Source organism: Rhamphochromis longiceps, linkage group LG8, assembly GCF_057381845.1.
Source record: "Rhamphochromis longiceps isolate RC_006_pf linkage group LG8, R_longiceps_female_GT1.1, whole genome shotgun sequence".
Taxonomy (NCBI): Eukaryota; Metazoa; Chordata; class Actinopteri; order Cichliformes; family Cichlidae; genus Rhamphochromis; species Rhamphochromis longiceps.
The window spans coordinates 25,378,784-25,400,053 of record NC_140564.1 but is presented as its reverse complement, the minus strand read 5'-3'; the positions used below and the strand labels follow the sequence as shown (position 1 = coordinate 25,400,053).

Here is a 21,270-nt window from a genome sequence, read left to right as displayed (position 1 = left end):
GACATGCGATAGTTCGCGCTGATGGACGTAAGAAGTGTTACAAACAGCTGATCGGATCGGCAAAGCGTGTTTCTGGAATATTATGTTTTTGTTGCTGCAAGCGCTTTTTATGCAGTTTTTGCAAAGCCATATGTGAGCCATATGTGGAAGGAAACCGTGACTTAGGACAAGCTGATGGCATAAGATGTAAGTACAACTCCTCCGGTTTCATATGCAAAAAAAATTATTGCGCTAGCTTACGTGGTTGCAGTGCTACCGAGATTTAAAAATAGTTGCGCAAAACAGAGCATGCCCGCTCCAACCGGCTTTAAAGGGTTAAAAGCAGCAAATATGGGCGAAACCAGGAGTAAGCAAAAAACCAAAATAAACAATTTATCATTTAAGAAAAGTTTCCATTTAATGTTAATTTTAATTCATTTTATCGTATAAACAGATTTTTCATATACATTTTCTCAGGTATAATCCTGAGAGATTCCCAGAAACATCTTTATAGTATATTCATGATGGTTTATTAGCTTTCATGAATATATACTATATTCAGCCTCATCTGACTGAAGTGAATAAGAAGAATCTCTTTGGCATTCTTGCAAACCTAGTCCCTAGGGGCTGCCTCTCCCCGTTCGCCATGGCTGATTGGCTCAGGAAGAGTCAATCAGCCATGGCAACACAGTAATGGATGCCCATCATCTGTAAACCTGACAGCCTATCAGGGTTCAATCACAAGAACCTGTCTCAACTACCAGGGTCCTCCGTCCCCAAGGAGATATAGATTTGGAAATTGATGCTTCAGCACCTCAGAGATAAATGGAATAATGTGAGAATAAATCATCAGGCAGCTTGGTCCCAGTGGGGCAGTGGTGTTAAGAGGCCAACTACGTGTAGCACATGGGGCTGTAAGGCACAGTGTTGTGCGGGTGGGGGGCAATCAGTTTTGTTCTGGAGAAAAATACTGAGAGCCTTTTACAAATAACATCTGTCTGAGAACGGATGTCTCCACAGGCAGTGGGAATTTAAAAGACTGTGGAAGTAACTGGCAGATGGAGAGCAGTGGAATAATTAATTCAGAGAAAATAGGTTACATTGTCAATGCGCAACTGAAATGCAAAAGACTTCACATTACCATTTGAAAGTTTGTTTACGGAACTCCTTCACAAAATCAGTTTTGTTCACTTTTAAAAGCAAACACAACCACTAAGGAGTCTTGATAGCTTGTTCTTTGCCGTTAATAGTGACAGCCTTGTATGTAGTCGTTTAAACGTTTAAAAGTACAGGCTTCTTCAGCGCACTGATGCTGGAGTAGCTTCAATACGAACATGGATTCCATAGTTTTAAAGCTGCTTTGTTCATAAAAATGTGTTTTCTTTCCAGCAGAGGTGGGAAGAGTATTTTAATCAATTTCACTGGGCTAGGTTCTCTCCCACGTGTGCTGTCGCTGAATCTCTGCTCTGTTTAGCGAAGCACACTGTAAATGCCCAGGGAAGAGCTAGGAGCCACTTCACGGGAGCTCACAGCACTGGGAGGCCGCCTGCATAAATCTAGCTTAGTTAAAAAGAGTGTTTCATCTCGGATGTGGGGATCAGCAGTGAGGAGCCATGAGTATAAAGCATGCAGTCTGTTGCAAGGGGCATTTCTAGGGCTCCTTTTTCCCTTTGCAAGAATAAGTGCTCAGGATAAACTGCTGGTGAGCGAACAGGCATCACAGCCATTCATACAGGCACTTTTTTATAAGTGCTTTCCATCTAATAATTACACTCTGGTGGACGGATCCGAAAGCAACTTGAACCTAAGGGTTGAACCACCAACCTTCTGATTAGTAGATGACCTGCTCTACATCCAGAAACAGATCTTACCGCAATTACATTACTAATCATATTAATTATACTGTCACATATTCTCCAAACGTAAACATCAAATTGCTGTTTCAGCAAACCAACAGTCAAAACAACCCGAAATATTTGGTTTGATATTGTATAAAACAGGAAACTGCCAACACATCTGATGAGCTGGAATCATGTGATCATTTCATTTACAGAAATGCAGAAAATGGGACAGAGATGACTATTGGACAAACACACCTAGATCTTAAAGAGCTTCTGGGTTTTTAATAAAGAAGCCTGAATCTGGTATCATGGGAAATATTGTGGATAGATTAGCCACAATATCAAAACCAAAGACAGGTAAGTAAATAATATTGATCCTCTAATAACAATGCAATGTTTCTGCTGTTTCTTGTACACTTTCTTTTTTTCTGTAGAAGGGATATTGGATGGATGGGTAAAAAAATAAATAAATCATATGACAATGGTAAACTAAACATGCGGACACAGGCAAAAAAAAACTGCAGTAATGGCTAAAGGAGCCTGCAAACAAGCCCAAGGCATTGACCGAGCATCCAGCCTCCCTGGATTCCAACTCAGAGCATCCGTCCAAACCACTGAAACGAGCCACACAAGTTACTAGACCCAAAGCAATAGCTGCCAATGTCCTCATGCCACCTGCAAATTCTGCATCCCTAATGGATAAGAGCCTACACAATATAAATGAGGCGGTTTTAATGTTGCGGCTGCTCTGTGTACAGTGCTTTATTAAAATAGCTGGAACCTTTTCCTCGAGCTTTAGCGTGGGATGATATATCCCATACAACACACAGCTGCACAAAGTTTAATCAAACTTTGTGCAGCGACGAGGCCATCTGATCCCCAAGCACCCACCGGCACCTTGCAAATTATCAGCACAAAGTGACAGGTAAATATGGAGAGCGGAGCTGCTCTACAGGAGTGAATCTACAGACCAGGACACATACTCCCCCTCCCCCCCATCACTCTCGCACAGGGAACGAGATAAATCAGAAAATGGCAGGCAGGGAGGAGAAATAGGAGCAGAGAATAGTGCTGATTGATATATGCTGCATACTACGCATCTACATAACAGCTGAGACAACCATTTGAGCCACTATCATTACTTACAGGAGAGGCAGGCTCTCCTGTAACTGAGACGACTCATTCATTGACATCACCACCCCCTGAGCCGAGTAGGAGGGCACGCACAATTGCATTTAAATGACAACTTATACCACAGACTAAACTTAATAAGCTTCAAAGGGAACATTACTATAACAACATGCGACACCCACCGCTTTCACACATTATATGCAGAAGCCCTCTGACAACAAAAACCTCCCGTTGTCTTAGAGAAATGCCCAGAGCCTGTTGTGGGGTCTGCAGTGATCCCATTAATGAGGCTTTATAAATGTTTGCTGCGCATGCTATTAGGTTGTATCCTGGACAATTAGCTTTATCGGCATTTCACGTCTTTTTTAGACTGCAATGATTTAGCACAAAAAGCGCTAAAATCATTACAAGTGTCACATAAAGCCTGTGCTGCTGACAGGTCAGAGATTCAGCTGTAGTTTTTAAATTGCCAGCACGCCAAGACCATGCATCGTCGTTCAGAAAACAGCTGATCTCACCAAGGCATCTGTCAAACTTTGGGATAATCTCCCTCTGAAATGAATTTTTTTTTACCTAGTAGTCTTAATGTTTACATGCAGATTGTTTTTCCCCATAGTCGGGCAGTCGGATAATCACCAAGCTGGAAACATCTCTACCTGAAAGCAAATATTGATCCTACTTTTCAGGAAAAAAATTTCTGGTTCAGCTTTGACCTAATGTTTTGTAGCTTTATGTGACCTCTGCAATGAGAGAGTCTTACTGCCTATTTGAGTGCTTTAGCTTCACCACCTCATAAAAAGGGTAAAGCTGCCGTATTGCTGGCTTGATTAGAGGTTCTATGGATATTGTAAAGTATTGCACGAAAGTCTCGAGCCATCCCTCATTTCCTCATTTTTTGTTAGGAAAATGGGAAATACATACAGTAATTTACTGAAATGCAAAAACAGTGTTTGGGCACTAATCAGCTGTTAATTAAATGATCTTTCTTCCCGTTCTTATGATCAGTTTAAACTTGCAGGTTTTCTTCACCATTCCCATATTTCTAAATGCACTGAGATGCTGCCATGTGATTGGCTGATTACGTATTTATGTTGTGTTGGCCAGTGGGGTTGGGGATCTCGTTAAAATTGATAAGAGGCCTTTTTGAAAGACGTTTTAAGATTTTATATTATTAGTCTTTGCGTAAGGCCACTTATTCCTGAAGGGAAGTTTTAAATAATATTTCAAATCTGAAGAAAGCGAAAAATGGTTTACAGTGGATTTTCTTTTCACAGGCCTACACAAGGATTATTCAAAGGATTAAAGACCACAAACACACATGATCTTGCTTCAATGATTTACTCCAAGCTTTTCTCTTCATTCTGCCCTTGTTTGGAGGTTTAAAATGATCTTTTTGTTAACGTGAATACAAAAACGAAAGGGCATGATGCACTCCTTATTTAAACAGGGCATTGCTCTTGGCGAGTAAAACAATTAATTTCAATTCAAGTCAAAGTTACCCTGCAGTGTGTCTGTTACTTATTTATTTCAGACTGTGGCCAAAAACACAAAAGAAGCTTTAATTGTGGCTCTAATTAAAATTGTGATTCATTCTTGCATACAAAAAAAAAAAAACCCAAAACAAAGCAGCAAATTACAACCAGTGAAAAAGAAATCAAAGGAGACATTTAGGTTGGTTTGGTTTAGCTCTGTGAAATCAGAGCTAGAAGCATCTGACCACTCACACAAAAGAGAACAGCTTTTCACACAATCTAACTACAACGTTATGAACACAGCTAAGAAATACCAGCATGCTCAAGAGGGTTTACGCTGACATCTGTGGGGATTTATAAACATGCAGAAAGGCTGGTGGGAACACAAGATGCTAAAATCCTTAATCCATGAGCCACAGTGGCAGGCATGAGGATTTCCCAAGCTTAATAAGAGTAGATCTTCACGGGGAAATAAAAAGGCTGTTGTTCGCTCAACAGAGATGAACTGGAATCTAACTGAGACTGACTGGCGTACTGAGAGTAAAGAGAAAAGAAAGTACTTTAGAAGTAGGAATAGAGAGGAGGAAAACAATTCCTGGCGCTCAGAATGTGGAAAAGGAAAAACCAGATAATGAGAAAAAATGTTTAAAAAGCTGAAGCTAAGGCATCCTACATTAAATGATGTTCCCATGATCCGTTTGTCAAAGCCAGAGGCTACGGTCCATCGGTGGTTTCAAAATTCAGGGTCTACCTGGCTAAGATACAGTAAAGAAATCCTTCCTCCCCCCAGTGAGAGCTCTGTTTGATGTGAGCAGGCATTTCATCAAGCTGGAATTGTACTTCTCTGTGCTACAACAAAAGTAAATCCACATACGTCGCTAGGATTTTCTCTCATGTGTGCTACTTTTGTTATACAGCACCTCAAGAAAGAAGAGATCAGAGAGCAGTGGTCAGTAAAACCTACTCATGGCCACTTCATTAGGTCATCTGATCTCCCGCTCGTTAATACAAATGATCTAAGCACCCAATCAGGTGGTGGCAATCCAATAGTTTAAACATGAGGACATGGTGTAGAGAACCTCTTTAAGTTCAAAACAAGTATCTGATTGATGAAGAAGAAGGGTGATTTAAGTGCCTGTCAACGTGGCATGGCTCTATTTCAAAAGCCGCTTCCATACTTGGATTTCAACACAACCACGTCTAGGATTTACAGGGAACGGTTCAAAAAGAGAGACTATCCAGTGAGCAGCAGTGCTCTGGGTGAAAATGCCTTGTTGATGGCAGAGGTCAGGAGAATATCCACACTGCTCTGAGCTGACAGGCAGGAAGCAGTAACAACAGTAATCACTGCTTATTACAACCAAAGGATGCAGAAGAGCATCATTGAATTTACTGAAGAAGATGGGCCACAACAGGAGAGATCACACTGGATGCGACTCCTGTTACATGAGCAGGTAATTGAGACTGCACTTCACAGATGCTCACCATACCTGGACTATGAAATATTGAGAAAGTGTTGTCTGGATGGTAAACAACATAAAATATGGATCCATCCTGCCTTATATCAATGGTTCTGGATGTTGTAGGTCAGCGGTAACCAATCCCCGGGTCCGTGAGTCATTTGGTACCAGGCCACGAAAGTTGAGGTTCGGGTGTGAAATTCATGGTTTTCAGGGTTTTTATCGTTTTTTAATCGTTTTTATAGTTAACTCGGTTTTCCCTGGTTCTTTTCCCGTGTGTTATGAATACATCTTTTTTGGGGGGTACCGGTACTGGTTTTATTTTGTTGTATTTATCTGCGACACCTTAAAGGCCGGTCCGTGAAAATATTGTCGGACATAAACCGGTCCATGGCGCAAAAAAGGTTGGGGACTGCTGTTTTAGATGATATAATGACATGGGAAGCATTTTCTTGGCACATTTTGGGCCAACTCGACAATTGCTGCCTATGTCGATCCCATTACGACCACAGTGTACCCATATTCTGATGACTCCTACAGCAGGATATCACATCATCTCACAAAGCTCAAATCATCTCAAACTGGTTTCCTGAACATGACAGTGAGTTCACAGCACTCAAATGGCCTCCACGGTCACCAGATCTCAATCCAGTAGAGCACCTTTGGGATGTGATGGAATGGGAAATTCACATCTAAATGTGCAAGGTGCAAATCTGCAGCAACTGTGTGATGCTATCATATGACTATGGACCAAAACCTAGCACCTTGTTTAATCTGCGGCACAAACAATTAAGGCAGTTCTGATGGCAAAAGGGGGTTCTAGCAAGGTGTACCTCTTTAAGTGGCCAGTGAGAGTATATCTGTATATCAGGCAGCAGGAACGGATTAGCCAATTCACACTGGAATAAACAACTAACTAGATTCATTATTTTTAATTAGGAAGTTATTTATTCAGCTCTACTAGAAGATTAATTATGTAAATTCTATTTTGAAAGTGCAACAGTTGTTACCTACCATAGCATGGAAGAATCTAATGAAAAGAGGGTTAAGAACAGTCAACTGATTTCCTTTATTTGCTTTAGTTGTCGAGTTAATCGCAAACAGTGGTCCAGACTGAAACGCGCCAATGACAACATTTTCTCTCTTGATTGTTTTCAGTGCTGTTTTCTTTGATTTAACAGTTGTTGGGAAGCTTTTATTAAGATAAAGTAATTTCTCTTGAACTCAATTAATATTATACTGACTTCCCCACATTTCTTTTCAGCTCCGCTGGATGCGTTTGTGCAGGGAGGTGTGCTCGCTGTGAGACTAAGAGCAGGGAAAGTAGAAACTATGTGGTAACTATGTGAAGCTAGTGCAAATCAATTAGGTGAAAAACAGAGATCAATAAAGGATAAAATATATAAATATGGATGGCATGGTTAAGACAAAGACAGCGACTATAAAAAAAAGCTTAATTTAAGGATTCAAAATGTCACAGTAGCTGCTTTCATTTTTTTATATAATATCTAAGTTGTGTTCCATGTGTTTACTGACGTTTTGATACGTTTTCCACAAGAGCATAATTTTTAGCTTAAAAAAACAACTTGCGCAGGAAAAGAGACAAATATTCATTAAAATATAGCAGCTGTTACCATTTTGGGTAAGTTTGGTAGAGCAGACCAGGGTGGAAATCTGAAAGGAATCCTTGCTGATGGTACAGATGCCCAGGGTCTGGGTATTTTTTCCAGTGGTGGAGTAGCCTTTCTCTTCCATCTCCAACTTTGTGGAAGGTAGGTTTAGGTACAGAGAAGAGTCCTCTAGCTTCTTTACCTCCGCCTGGTTTTAGAGAACAAGTCTCAGTCAGTTTATTGGTAGAAACCCCAAATTACTGTGTACACATTAAAACAATGTTGCATTCTATAGCTGTGGTTTTAATGGATCTCCCTTTGATATATATTATCAACAAAACAATTTGTGTGTTTTTCTACCGAGCTGTTGCATGTGAGAAAAATATCATTCATTTCCAAATGCAGGGTTGACTGACAAAAACAACAATCCAGAAAACATGACAAGACAAATGTAACAAGATTGATTTTTCCCATATGAACTTTTTAATTAACATAAATGGGCACCGTAACACAGAGGTATCATTATGCAAGGGTTTTTAATTGGAAAGTACTCTCATTTCCTTGTGCGGGCTGATGTGTACCAGCTACCCAATTCACATACAAAGCACTGATGGCAGGCTGTTATGATGACAGTCGCCGATACAATAGGGCAGTTTTTCACCTACAACTTATTTCATGGTCATTTCACAAGGAGAGCGGGCTGTCTGACGAGTAGGCAGCAAGAAACAAAGACTAAGTGTGTTTATGGGATGTTTTTGTTTTGTTTTTTTACATTTACCTTGTACACGATGAGATCATGCTCACCGTCCCTCAGAGTGGTCCCGTCATACCTCATCAGCTTCACAAAAGACAAGGCAAATATCTTCTCCGATTTATCTTTGGCTGTGGAAGAAAAAAGAAACACGCAAGCAATAAAGACAACTTGGTTATTGGTGTTTACGTTTGAGACTAAGACTGCGTTCATATATACAGTTCGCTTTTTTGTACCGTTTGCTTTTTGTCTCATTTTGCAAAACAAAACACACCGCATCTTTCGTACGTGTGCAATATGCTTATGTGAACAGTGTTCGTCTTCGGGAACAAAAAAGAGATCATATTGCAGTAAACCATGCAGCACTGCTGACGTTACAACAAGTCATTAACAAACCAGCAGTCTGAAAGAAGTGATAATCCAAACGCTAACCTCAGCACTACACACCCTGAGTCAGCTCCTGAGTTAGCACAAGAAACTACTGTTCCCCTCTGATGTCTTTATTAATGCTATGGCTGCATCTGTCCGTGAACTGTTTATTTTTCACCCTGAAGTGAAGCAAATGTACGCGCGCCGCCTGTTGAGACCAATTATGCATAGGTTTGAAGGACTTGTGCATAATATAATGCGAGGGATGTGGGAGATGCAATCACAGTTGGTTGTTATATAACAATATGTGACTTAAAATAAAATAAAATAAAAAAACCTGCTAATTACAAAAAGGAATATTGTTCAAGTGGCAGGCTTTGGATTAATGTACACTTGCTGTTATCAAATGAATAAACACTTGCACTTGTGCTCTGCTGCAGCTGTGACCAATTTGTATAATCCTGTAAGAGTGGAGGAAAGATGCTCGTGGTTTATGTGTGCAAGTGCAGACACATGTGTGATTGGGAATGTTGAGTGGAAGCGCTGCATAAACAAGGAAGAGAGTTACGACTTTGTCCTGTAACCGGGACTTTGGATGGGGCCACATACATCATCATTGCGGATCAACAAGCTCGGATTTACACGCAGGGAGACGTGATTCATCGAAGTATATATCTTGCATTCTATCTGCATAAATCCCCTCATTGGTTTGCTGCCCGCAACTCACCGGTGAATAATTGCTAGGCTGAGATGAACCAGTGGAGGGAGAACACTGTAGGCATGCCATCCAATAATACCAAGTGTATTAGTGACTTCCTAAAGGGCACAGAGCTGAAAACTCTTAATTTGGACAAAAAAGGTCACTTTCAGGACAGAGCTACTTCTTTAAACCAATCGAAGTCCGATTTGTGTGCAAGTTTCGCAAACTTCCCCCCTTAAGGTGGGCTGTCACTTCAAATTTAGTTGACTAAACTGTTCCACATTTTAAAGCCTACCTGACTCACGAAGCAGAGGCATAAAGACAGATGAAACAAAAGTGAAAAGATGGCAGGAATCTTTTACAGCTACGGCAGCATCTGTGACAGCAGCCATCAGCCTGATGAGGCCTGACAATGTTAGAGTGCTACTCTGACGTACTGTGTTCGAGCTGGCCTAATTCTCAACCAGAGGGCTGAGATACTGAACACATGAGCTCCACTAGTGGTCTTGATGAGCAGCTCTGTCACTCTGTGTATCCCCTTAAAGTTCAGCTCTAGCTAGGAGCACATCGAAGGAAGCAGGAAGGACACGGCCACATGACAGCGCAGGCAGGCAATACAAAGGCCTGACAGCCTAAATCTGCACTGCTTTTCATCACAAACTAATCACATGTAGAGAGGTTAAGGAACAAAAATCTATGCCCGTACACACGGCTGTTCCATCTTTGTTCACCCTTTCAAATATTAATATTAATATAAGAAAGTGGCTGATTATAGCACAGGTAATAGGTATGCTAGAAACCACACAATTAAACCAGGTTGTTCCCACTGAGTTAAGTGCATGTATGATCATCAGTGGAGCCCTGCAACAGGTTAAGGTTGCGCCAGCTGACAGCTGATTATCAATAGCTTGCAAGTTAGCGAGCTTGTACTCCCTTTAAATACTTTAAATGAAAATCATAAGTATTATCAAATTCATATTAAATTTAATATGATATGCTAGAGTTTATTTTTACATCTCTAAACAGCATAGCATTTCCTACAGGCGATTATACAGTATCTTTTAGAAAAAGAGCTTTTGTTAGTCAGTCTTTTCTTATTGAGCAGCGCAACATACTGTCATAGTCTAAAATAATATCACTTTACGTCGCTGTTTTTCACTGATTGTCCACTGATGTGTTTTTTGTTTTATCATTCATCTGTTTCGATCCCTTATATGTGCCTAGATAACCTTAGATCTTTTGTTTTCCGTTTCTTTCTATTAGTGGCATCAATCTGAAACGGTATGTGTATTAAAATGAGCCTGTATGACTAAATCTGGCACATTTACATAATGGACCTAAACGCTCATGTTAATTAATGTGCACTGCTCCTTATATATAACAATAATTATATCAAAAACACTTGCAGAACAGTCATACAGCCACTGTCAACACAAAAAAAAAAAAAAAAAAAAGAGTTTAAAAGGTTAATAAGAGCAATGCAGGTTTGGACAGTACCATTTTAGCTGTTCAACTGATAAACACACACTTATGTCGCTTTGATCATCAGGTCAATTACTCCTGGCCCAACCTAAGTTTAGGCTGAAGACCAGAGGCGATCGTGCCTGTGCTTCAGCTGCACCTTATCTTTGGAATAGCGTCCCCACTATTCGTGCCTTAGACTCTATCCAATCCTTCAAATCACAATTGAAAACATATTTAACCTGGCCTTCCCAACCAGTTAGTACCCTCTAATCTAATTAACTTCTTAGTTGATATTTTGTATCTATGAACTGACCTTCCTTCTGAACTGAGGTCCGATACCTATTTTTACCTCACTCTTCTGGTCTATTAGTGCATCGCTTCTGTCTGTGCTACTGGTAGTACCTGACCTGTATTTTGTTAATTGATTTATTTTGATGTGATGTGCTATACAAATAAAACTGTATTGTACTGTATGGTACTTATGGTCAATAATCAACGCATGCAAATGAACCTTTCCTGCTGATGTTTGAAGTGGGGAAAATAAGCTTCCCAATGTATCACCCTTTCTCACTTACCAGCAGCAGTTGTGCTTTTGCATTTGGGCTACACAGCACACATTACTGTGGGTGGACAGCACTACCTTACCCAGTGCATGCTCAAAAATATTCACATAATCTCCCAAATGGCATATTTAAGTATATAAAGAATGTTCCCACACTGTAACCAATCACAGTATGGCAAAGGATTAGACACGTGAGACACGGATCAGTGAACAAAGCGTCATAAAGATTTAAAACAGTGATCACTATAGAAATGCACTTTAAAGTTTTCAGCGTAGAGAAACTGGCTGATAATCTAGTAAGTATCTTGAACTCAGACACTCCCAGTAATAGAAAAAAATATAAGAGAGATTTTACTCTGATCTGAGTAAGACTCGACCGTAGATTGCAGTCTATGGCCAACATGGATGACAGATCACAAAAACAGTTATCTTTAAGGTAGTCTTATGAGATCTTAACGTGTCTAAAGGATGGAAAACATTGGAAATTAATGAATTCTATTATGTGCTTTGATATCGACTGTACAAACGAGAAAATCTAACGGTTTGTTGGATAGTTCCTTCAAGCACAGCAAGAGTGGATGAGTAAGGATTTGTTTCATTGAGCATATTAGGTTCAGAGAGTCTGACCCAGACTTTACGTTAACTTCCTCTGTGAAATGAAAAATGAGTTTCTTCACTCTTCGGGTTATCGAGCTTAGAGTTTTCCCTTAATGCCCTCTCTAGATCTGGATCAGACCTCTGGTACAGTCTGCGGTATGTCTGTGATATTACGTGCAAATATGCTAGTTTCAGGAGGTGTTATTCTGCTCTTAAAAGCAATCTATTGCAAACTGAGATGAAAATTTAAGTCGTACACAGCGACAGTGAGGCAGTGAGAGAAGTTGGTCAGAAAATTATAGAAATACATGCCTGCACGGATGGATACAATCTTAAACATGGATAAAATTAGATCAATGTACATAGGAATATCACCTTTACACCCAACATAAAATAAACCCTGGTCTCTATACTGTAAGCACATTCACCAGCAGCAGCAGTTCACCATGCACAAATCCAAAGAATCCAGCTATTACACCTTTTTTAACATGTCGCTAGGGCTGGGCGATATATCGAGTTTTTTAAAAATATCGATATATTTTCATACGAGATATAAGATGTGACAATATCGTTTATATCGATATAGTCTATGTTACGTTATAATTATACTTGTGGAGCCGCAGGTTTGCCTCTCTTTCGTCCACTTTTGTCTCTACGCAACGTTACTCTGCCTCGCCTCTCCTTCACTGAACACAACTCCGCCTCCCCCATAGCTTCACCTGACAATGACAAGGCAATGATAAGATGAAAGCGGAAAATCTCCGTTAGCGAATTACCGCGGATGGCCCCGTGCGTGGGGCTGGACGGCGTCAACGTGTTAGCGAGCTAACCGCGCTAACGACATGCAGCCCGGAGGGGCTGCACGGCCTAAAATCCTTTCATTTTCTCAAAACTCGACAGTGCGCCTTATGTATGAATTCTGGTTGTGCTTACTGACCACGAACCGATTTTATGTGGTACACAGCGCTCAGCAATCTGTCAAAAAAATTTTAATATGACTTTGCTAAGCTACGGAGCTGCACTGCTTGATGTCGGAGGATTATGGCTACCGGGGAGGAGCCTCGCGGAGTGATACGTACTGTGTGTGTATAAGGACCACAAATGGCACCTGTTCAGAGACGTGGTGCAGCTGTGAAATCTGTCTCTTTGTTATTATGCTCAGCGTCTATTAGTTTACATTTTGACTGCACAATTGTGAGCTTTTTGTTATGCACAAAAACAACATTTTCTTTTATTTATGGACCATGATTATTTAATAAATGCTGATAATTTATTTTTGAGTAATTTCTTCATGTACATCTACGCTGTATGTAAATAAAAGTGCCCGTGTGACATCTGGGACACAGTGTGACTAAGAACTCTCTTTTTGTTCTTAACTTATGGCTTTAAAAAAAAAAAATCGAGATATATATCTTATATCGCCATCCAGCTAAAAAATATCGAGATATGAATTTTGGGTCATATCGCCCAGCCCTACATGTCGCTATTGTCAATTGTCAGAGAAAAGTTGAAGTTTGGCGGAATCAGCATGTCCCTGCAGTCCCAGAGTCACTTGAGGTGAGCCAGTTTCTAAAGTAACCGTTACACCAAGATAACAGCAAGTCAGAGTTTCAAAGGCATGTCTCGTAACAGCATTAGTCTCCAGAGAAGCAAGGTGCCGAGCATGACAAGAAGGCTCTCCAAGTGGATTATAAGCCAGCGTTGAGCTCTGAGACCTGGCAATTTCCTCCAAACCACCTGCATGCAGGTGAGAAGCAAACAAAGCAAGAGGATTTTGGAAGTAGATGATGACAGCAGCTGCAGATTAGCGAAAGGGTATACTTTCCAATCCTCACGTCCTCCAAGTTCTGCTCTGCCTTCTGTGCCATTTGAGCTGATTGCTTTGTATATACTGTATACACCTGTCATGCTCCCCAAACCCTTTTTCCTGCACCACTCCTGTGGCTGTAGGAAAGCTTTGCCATGTGGCAGGCAGATGGGCTGGCAGAACTACCACTGCCAGGCTTCCCTGACCTTTACACCCCGAAAATGAGAAAGGGTGTAAATAAAACAGAAAACAGAAGGGCGTACAACGCTGGCTGCATTCAGCTAGACACTGGTCCCAATAAACAAATATGTCCCCTCAGGCATTTTTCACATCCCAGCCATAGTCTCTGACAAGCCACTCCATGATGCTGCTTTGTGCGGGGGACAGACTAATACCTCTGATTAATGTGACAAAGGGTGAGCTTCAAAGTATTTATCACTGTGCAACACATCTGCTTGGTTTGGATATCTTCCATTATATTTGCTGGGGATAGATTAGGAGCCAACTGTGCAGTTGGTCATCTGAAAAACTGATTATTCACAAGCTGACATTTATACTCACAGTCCTGTGATGAGCGGTGACGAAAGGTGAACCGCAAGTGGCTCCGGTTCACGTCTTCAATGGGAATAGCAACCTAAGACAAAGGACGGAAGAGGATTGGCTGACAGCCAGGAACATAAACACACACACTCACAGAAAATAAGGACAAACTGAAATCAGAGTGAACTCTAAACTTCCTGGATTTTATGCTGTACAGAAATTAGCTCACATGTTGCAACACTTTTGCAAAAAAATGCTATATAATTATATGGGATTTCAGGAATTGAGAGAAAGTTTGCCTTTCTTTAAGTGTGATGAATAACTTCACTCTTCTATACAGTTTTGCACCACCGCATTTGCCACTAAAGTCTTGTGATAGAAATTACTGGCAATAAAAGCCTGCGGCGTAATGAAAAAACTTTGGAAACTACATGAAGGGGATGGTATCAAGGTAAAGGTAAAATAAAATGATTTAGAAGAGTAAAGAAAAAACCGTTAAGTGGCAGAAGTAAGCAGAAAAACAAACCTTTATCGTTTCAAACCAGCGGGGCTGCTTTACTTGGTAGTAGATAACAGACTTGTACTCATTGATCCCTTCATCTCCAGCTCCGGGAAAGATCACATTCTAGATAAAAGGTAAAAGACACAGAGCAATTAGGTAGTCAGACAATATAACTGGTTATCTGGTTATCCTTGCTTAGCTTTTAGTTCGCATAAAGTGCTATAGTTGTGATGGGTGAACTGCTTTATCATCACTCTGTCAAAATATTGGCACACTCACAGTATGTGGAAAATTGACTAGCACTTATTTCATAAAGCAGAGCCCCTGGAGCAGAAAGCCTTAATCTAGCAGAATGGCCTTTAAAAGTCTGGATGCGCTTTGTGCATGAGCACCTGTGTGCTGCCTGTCAATCTCATGACAGCATTGTGGAAATAAGAAATAAATTAGAAATTAATTATTTAAGAAGGAGCAGCAGTGGCTCCCATGCAGCAGGACGTGGAAGGAAGCCAAGAGCAGGGAAGCAGACCAGCTGGTGCTGATGGATCCAAACGTGTAAATTGGTCTTCCTAGCGGGTCCGCTGCGTTTCTACAACAGGTCAGGGTGCGTATGTAAAATACTACGTGCCCCACTTGAGGATTCGCCAAGAGGGATGGAGTGACAGCGGATGGTGCGCACGCCTTGTTTTCGATCAATCTGTGTTCAGCCAGCCTACCTCTTTCCTCCCACTACTCCAGCTGACTCCCTGGCCTGCTAGTGTACTGCTGCTGAAATACTCCTACACTAATGGTTTCTGACAACCAGCAATTATGAGGAATAACAGACCTCATCTCCCCCAGCCATGCTGAGCAGATCTGGGGGGCAGGTGGTAGCTCTAGCAGTGCTGCTCCTTCTCTAAGTGGCCAGGGTTTCTGACAGCTCCAGATTTCACAGAGGGTGAAAGTGGCTAGGGTCTAACTACAGGTGAGAAGAAGTTCTGGAGGGGTGCTAATCAAAGTCAAAGGTAATAAAAAGTTACTGTCCAGCCTCCACAAATCCTGGAGGATTTGGAGGAAAGAGGAAGGATGACAAACACCAGAGGCAGAAAGTCACACGGAAAGAGAAGAATGGACAGAGAAGAATAGAGAGGATCAGAAGCCTGAGGGAGGCAGAAATGAAAAGAAAAAAAACACACAAAAAGCAAAACCCACAAATTTAACCTGTTAAAAAACTCTGTGTGAGGAGAGAGTTATTTCAAGTGCCTAGTACATACATATACATCTTTAAAATGAAAACAAGACATTTTTTATTTTGGAACAAAAGCCGAAAAACCAAGTTTCATTATCAAGAAAGAGACTTTCAGCCCATCAAATCCATGAAGGGTAAGGAAGAATTTAACCACTTCTTGCATTTCTTGCAACAAGGGAGCTTTTGCAATGCAACAGCAACATGGTGACAACACTTCTAGATAGGATCGATCTCTCTTGATCTTTGCTCTCTACTGTCACTGACTTTATTTATTATACCGCAAAGGCTCAGACAGCCTTGAACACAGACCTTCAGCGAAACATAATGACACAGGGTGGGAATTCACACATCAAATTTGTATCCGCTTCAGCTTATCATAGCTGTATTTGTCTCATACTAGGTTCTTGCTTCAAAAAGTTGCAGCGTTTCCTTCTTCTAAAGAAACTTTAACAGCTAAAAATGTGAAACTTGAGGAAATGGTACAATTTTCCACCACCATTCTGCTCTAAAAAGCTTGAGACACTATATAAATGTCTTTTATGTCTTATATGCTTCCCTAATCTATTTGAGAAATCTCTCTTTATCGCACTCTCACTAAAATACACACAGTTTTGCTTCATCGAGCGCTACAAATTCGAAAAGTCTCTCTCTCATACCTGGCTGCATTGATTTGTATAAAATTCAGTTTACTTGATCGAGGGTTATGACTCAGTCAGTGGCTAAAATTTAGGTATGACTGATTAAAGTCGATGTGGTTTATTAAAACAAATCTGCAATAAGTCTGCCGCACAGCATACCAAAGGCCAATCCAAAAGTTAAGTTACTTAATTCAAATCAAATTCAAAGTAACTGACAATAAACTAGAAAACAGATGTTACCTGTATTGTTGCTGTTAACTTCTTATATTTGAATAGACTTTAAGAAGTCAGTAGTGTATATGGGGTAGGTTCTCAACTGCTGTTTGAGGTTAACAACTGCTAATATTTAGAATTCTTAGAATAAGCTTGCACCTACATTAAGTGTTGGTTTCACTCAAATGTCATACTTGCACCTCCCTGCAAGACCAAATGATCTGCTTTGTAGGTGTAACAGCTTATCTATGCATCTTATATATTCTGATGGGTATTCAAAAAAAAAAAAAAAAAAAACTCAACAAGTGCACATGAGATTCCAATCCTCATTCTATAAAAATACAATTTATAAGCAGAAGCTACTCAAGAATTGATTATTCCTCTGATGTAAGATTAATTAACAGATTTTTTTACCAAGCGCTGCAGATTGCATTAAAAAAAATACAGATTTTGAGACAGCTTGCTTACAAACAATTAGACAGGGGAGAAATGATCCCTCTAACTTCATTAGCAAAGGTAATTAATTATACCAGAAGAAAAATGCTGATTTCACATCATCATTATGCTGCCCACGTTGCCTGTCCACATGCCTGAGTTTGTTACTGGCTCTGACAACGGCTGATTTTCATGGTAGTGAGCCAAATTTTAGGCTTCTCCATCAGCCACAAAGCAACAATATTACAACTTGTAAATCCTGACAAGCAGCAAAGACATACAGTTTCCCTGTGTATCACTCTTCTTTATAGGAGACCTGGTCAGTTAAGCGCAGTGCTGAGCAGTGTGAGACTAAAGGAAGCCGGGTAATATCACAGTCTGTCTGAGAAACCACTTGGTTACAGCACTCGTGTCCTGAATGCTGAGAGCACAGGAAAAATACCAAAGCAGTAGGTTAACATTCCTCGGTCGTACCTCGAGCTTCTTGCCGTCCTCATCATAAACCGACATGGTCACCTCAACGTTTTTGGGGGTTGTCTTACTCCCTTTGTCAAAATCCCCCTGAACCAGAGTCACGTAGATGTCGTTTCGCACATCCCCTTTAGGAAATAAAGAAAAACAAAAACAAGAAATGAGAAACCACCAACGCTTCGACGCTTCTTAGGGCTTCAGTTTTATCCTTTTCAATAATATTAATATTACAGCAACACTGGATATTATATGTATGTCTGACTTTGCCCCATTAAATAAATAATGTCTTGGGTTTTTTCTGTATTACAAATATTTTATGAACTGCAACCGTTTTCAGTAAAGTAGGACACTGGATAAAATCTAAACAAAACACTGATTTGCAAATCAATTAAACCCCATATTTAACTACTTTTTTTTTTAAATAAATACTACTACTATAAATAAATACTTTTAAATAAATGTTCATTTTGAGTTTGATCCTCTTTTTTTATAAACTGAACAGGGACAACTGAAAATATTAAAAGAAAACACCTGCTGGGTGAAAAAATGACAATTCATTAAATTATTTAGTAGCATCACTGTGTATAAAAAGAGTATTATGGGAAAGGCTCACTGCTCTGTGGGAAATACTACAACAACTTAAGAATTTGGGATCTCCCAGGTAGCACTGCATTAAAAATGCAAACCCATTGTGAGTTAACACATCGTTTCCTTGCTTCCACTGATGCAAGTTTAAACTCCACTATGCAAACAATCACATATCAAGAAGACGCAGAAGAACCGGATCCTTCTCTGGGCCAGAGCTCATTCATGATGTATTGAGGTGACATGGAAATCTGTCTTGTGATCTGACCAATAAAAATATGAAAGCCTTTCGTCTCTCTTTGAAGAGAGCATGTTATCAGTGCACATGATGCTATGAGGGTGTACTAATGCACAACTTGTACAAGTTTTGGAAGCACTATTAATGCTGAAAAATCTATTTTGGAGCTGGACGTGTCACCTTCCACATTGTGTCTTTTTCATGGTGGTGAGCCTAATTTCAGGTTACTCCATCAGCTACAAAGCATCAATATTACAATTAGTAAATTCTGACAGGCAGCAAAGGAATACAATTGTGCATCGCTTTACTTTATTGGAGACCTGATCAGTTAAGCGCCATGCTGAGAAAGCACAGTATATCACAGCTTGTCTGAGACACAGGGTTGCAGTCCTGGCCTGTCACCAACTGAGAACATTTGAAGAACTGTGAAATGAAAAATACAACAAAGGAGGCTTCAGACTGAGTCGCTTCCAATCTTATATCAAGGAAGAATGTTGCTCTAATATGAAATGTGTAGCCAGTCTTAAAAATCCTTTAAGGGTGTTTCGCAAAAAGAATATCAGAGGTGATGCGAGACGGTCATACACCTGCCCTCGTCCAAATGTTTTTATTAAATATTGTCGAGCTTCTCAATTAAATATGGGGATTCAATCATTTCGGTCTGTTTTTATTTACATTTTACACTGAATCCTGACTTTTTTCTGTAACAGGGTTATGAACCCCACTGAAAGCATTCAGCCATTTAGCCAGGGAACTTTCTGAGGCAGGCAGCAAAGGGGAAGCTTTTTAAAACCTGGCATAATTATCTCAGGGAAGCCCATCTTGCGAGCCACGGCTGTTGATCGGTCCACAAGGTGAGGGAAATCCTTTCTTATCTGATGGATGTCTCCAGGAAGCAGCTTCAGAGTGACCCACAGGCCTGGTAATGGAAACAAGAAAAGGAAGTGAGGCATCAAGTAAAGCAGTATGTCATGAGGAGACAGGTAAAGAGGCATGAATCAACTCTAGGGAAAGTGATTCATTTTTGTGCGTTTTGCTTGGTTCAAAGTTGGGTGTGATAAGCTGCTGTGACTAAAAGCTACGACACAAGTACGGTTTTATTGTATTAGAGAGAAAATCTCTGAACTATTTATAGTCTATATTGTTTTCATTTCATCTGTTTGTACCAAGTCTTTTAATTTTTCTTTTTCTTTTTTTTAAACAATCTGACACCAGTAGCTGCTCTGACTTTCTTCTGATTGGGAGAAATCCTTGGCTCTTTTTCCAAAATGCATGGCAAGCCAGTTTCAGCTCTGTAAGCACATTTAAAGGTGGCTTCACTCACTCTTAATATTCTCTAGGGGGGGAGAAAAAAAAAAAGACCCACAGAGTCACAGCTTTGAAGAAGAAATGACTGAATGGATCAAATTAAAGCAGTCTGTAGTGCCCTTGTTCACAGGCCACAAGAATGAGTGGTCCTTGTGAACCTTAGAGACTTTATTCACTTACACTTTATGGGCCCCTTATTGCTATGAGTGACAAATCCCTCACTAGGTTAGCTGGAAGTCTTTTGATATGCGGACATGACCGAAACAGCTGCTGCGAGTACTCCACTGTTCTTCCCAGCGAGGGTCAGGGCAGACCTGACATTTATCCAAGTACGTCTTCATTGGGCGTGACAACACCATGGAGACTGTCATGTTATTTCCCCTCCTCAGCAGCACAAATCCCTCAGATGGTGAAGGTTGTTCTTCTCAGCACAGATGTCGAGTCCTTGATAAGCGCCATTCTTCACAAAAGTCTCAACAGCTTAATTAACAGCTGGATCGCTTGGATACTGTAGTCCTGGCGATGAGACCGACTATTTATAGTGTGAGCAGTAATTTATGGTGTGAGCGCTAAGAGTAAATTGTGTTTTTCATTAGCAAGTGGAACAGTTTTACTGCCTTGCAAGTATGTTGGGGTTAATAGTACCTTGTACAAAAAAGATCTAAAACAAAAAAATAAGGCTTGCACTGACTTCAAAAAAAGATTTTTAGCAGCATCTGATTTAATCAAAAGATAAAATAGATTTTTTTCTCCTGGTTCATGTGAGGTGACGATGGCAAGGACAATTTGACAGAAAACTGGGCTTTTTTCTGATGTTTTGAATTAAAAGAAAAATTCTTGACTAAATGAAACCCAAATGAAAGAAGAAAATAAAAGAAAGAAATAATAATTTTATAACAGTTTTTCCGTCGCCTGTACAAAGTGTACAAACGCCCGATGTAGTGAGGCGAGTTTCTTCCTTGGCCTCGGTTCCTCTATCAGAACTGTTGCACTGTACCTTGGCCCTTGTGATTGACCTCTTTGGCGGTGATAACTTTGTTGATGACTGTCTGGAGGAAGTCATTCTCCCCTGCCACCCTGGGTGAAAAACGGGAGATGTTCAGCTGCTTGTGGCGAATGGCGTCATCCAACGCTAGCCTGCAGTACGTACACACCAGGCAAACACCACGGAGAAGGAGAGGTGGCAGGAACAGGAGGAGGAAGAGGAGAAGGTGGAGGAGTGGGGCAGGAAGAGCCATAAAGTGATGGTTGTAAGAAGGGGAGTGGGATGAGGGACAGACAGAGAGAAAAGAGAGACACACCGAAGAGTGATGCGAATACCATGACAGACACAAAGCCACTTGTTAGCAGTTAACAGCGAGCCAGGATGGGT

General features: G+C 40.5%; 1 protein-coding gene across 2 annotated transcripts in view; it reads right to left on the bottom strand.

Moving 5' to 3' along the window:
• dock1 (dedicator of cytokinesis 1) overlaps nucleotides 1–21,270 on the bottom strand; it is a 204,070-nt gene that overhangs the window by 146,445 nt on the left and 36,355 nt on the right. Inside the window, exons 12-18 of one of the 2 annotated variants that reach the window (XM_085416710.1) lie at nucleotides 20,896–21,035; nucleotides 19,384–19,509; nucleotides 17,771–17,895; nucleotides 14,810–14,908; nucleotides 14,305–14,377; nucleotides 8,272–8,375; nucleotides 7,518–7,701 (exon numbers count right to left, since the gene is read on the bottom strand). In XM_085416710.1, the coding sequence (XP_085272836.1) occupies nucleotides 7,518–7,701; nucleotides 8,272–8,375; nucleotides 14,305–14,377; nucleotides 14,810–14,908; nucleotides 17,771–17,895; nucleotides 19,384–19,509; nucleotides 20,896–21,035 (851 nt within the window). The remainder of the gene's footprint in view (nucleotides 1–7,517; nucleotides 7,702–8,271; nucleotides 8,376–14,304; nucleotides 14,378–14,809; nucleotides 14,909–17,770; nucleotides 17,896–19,383; nucleotides 19,510–20,895; nucleotides 21,036–21,270) is intronic. The other variant, XM_085416711.1, reaches the window with a different exon arrangement.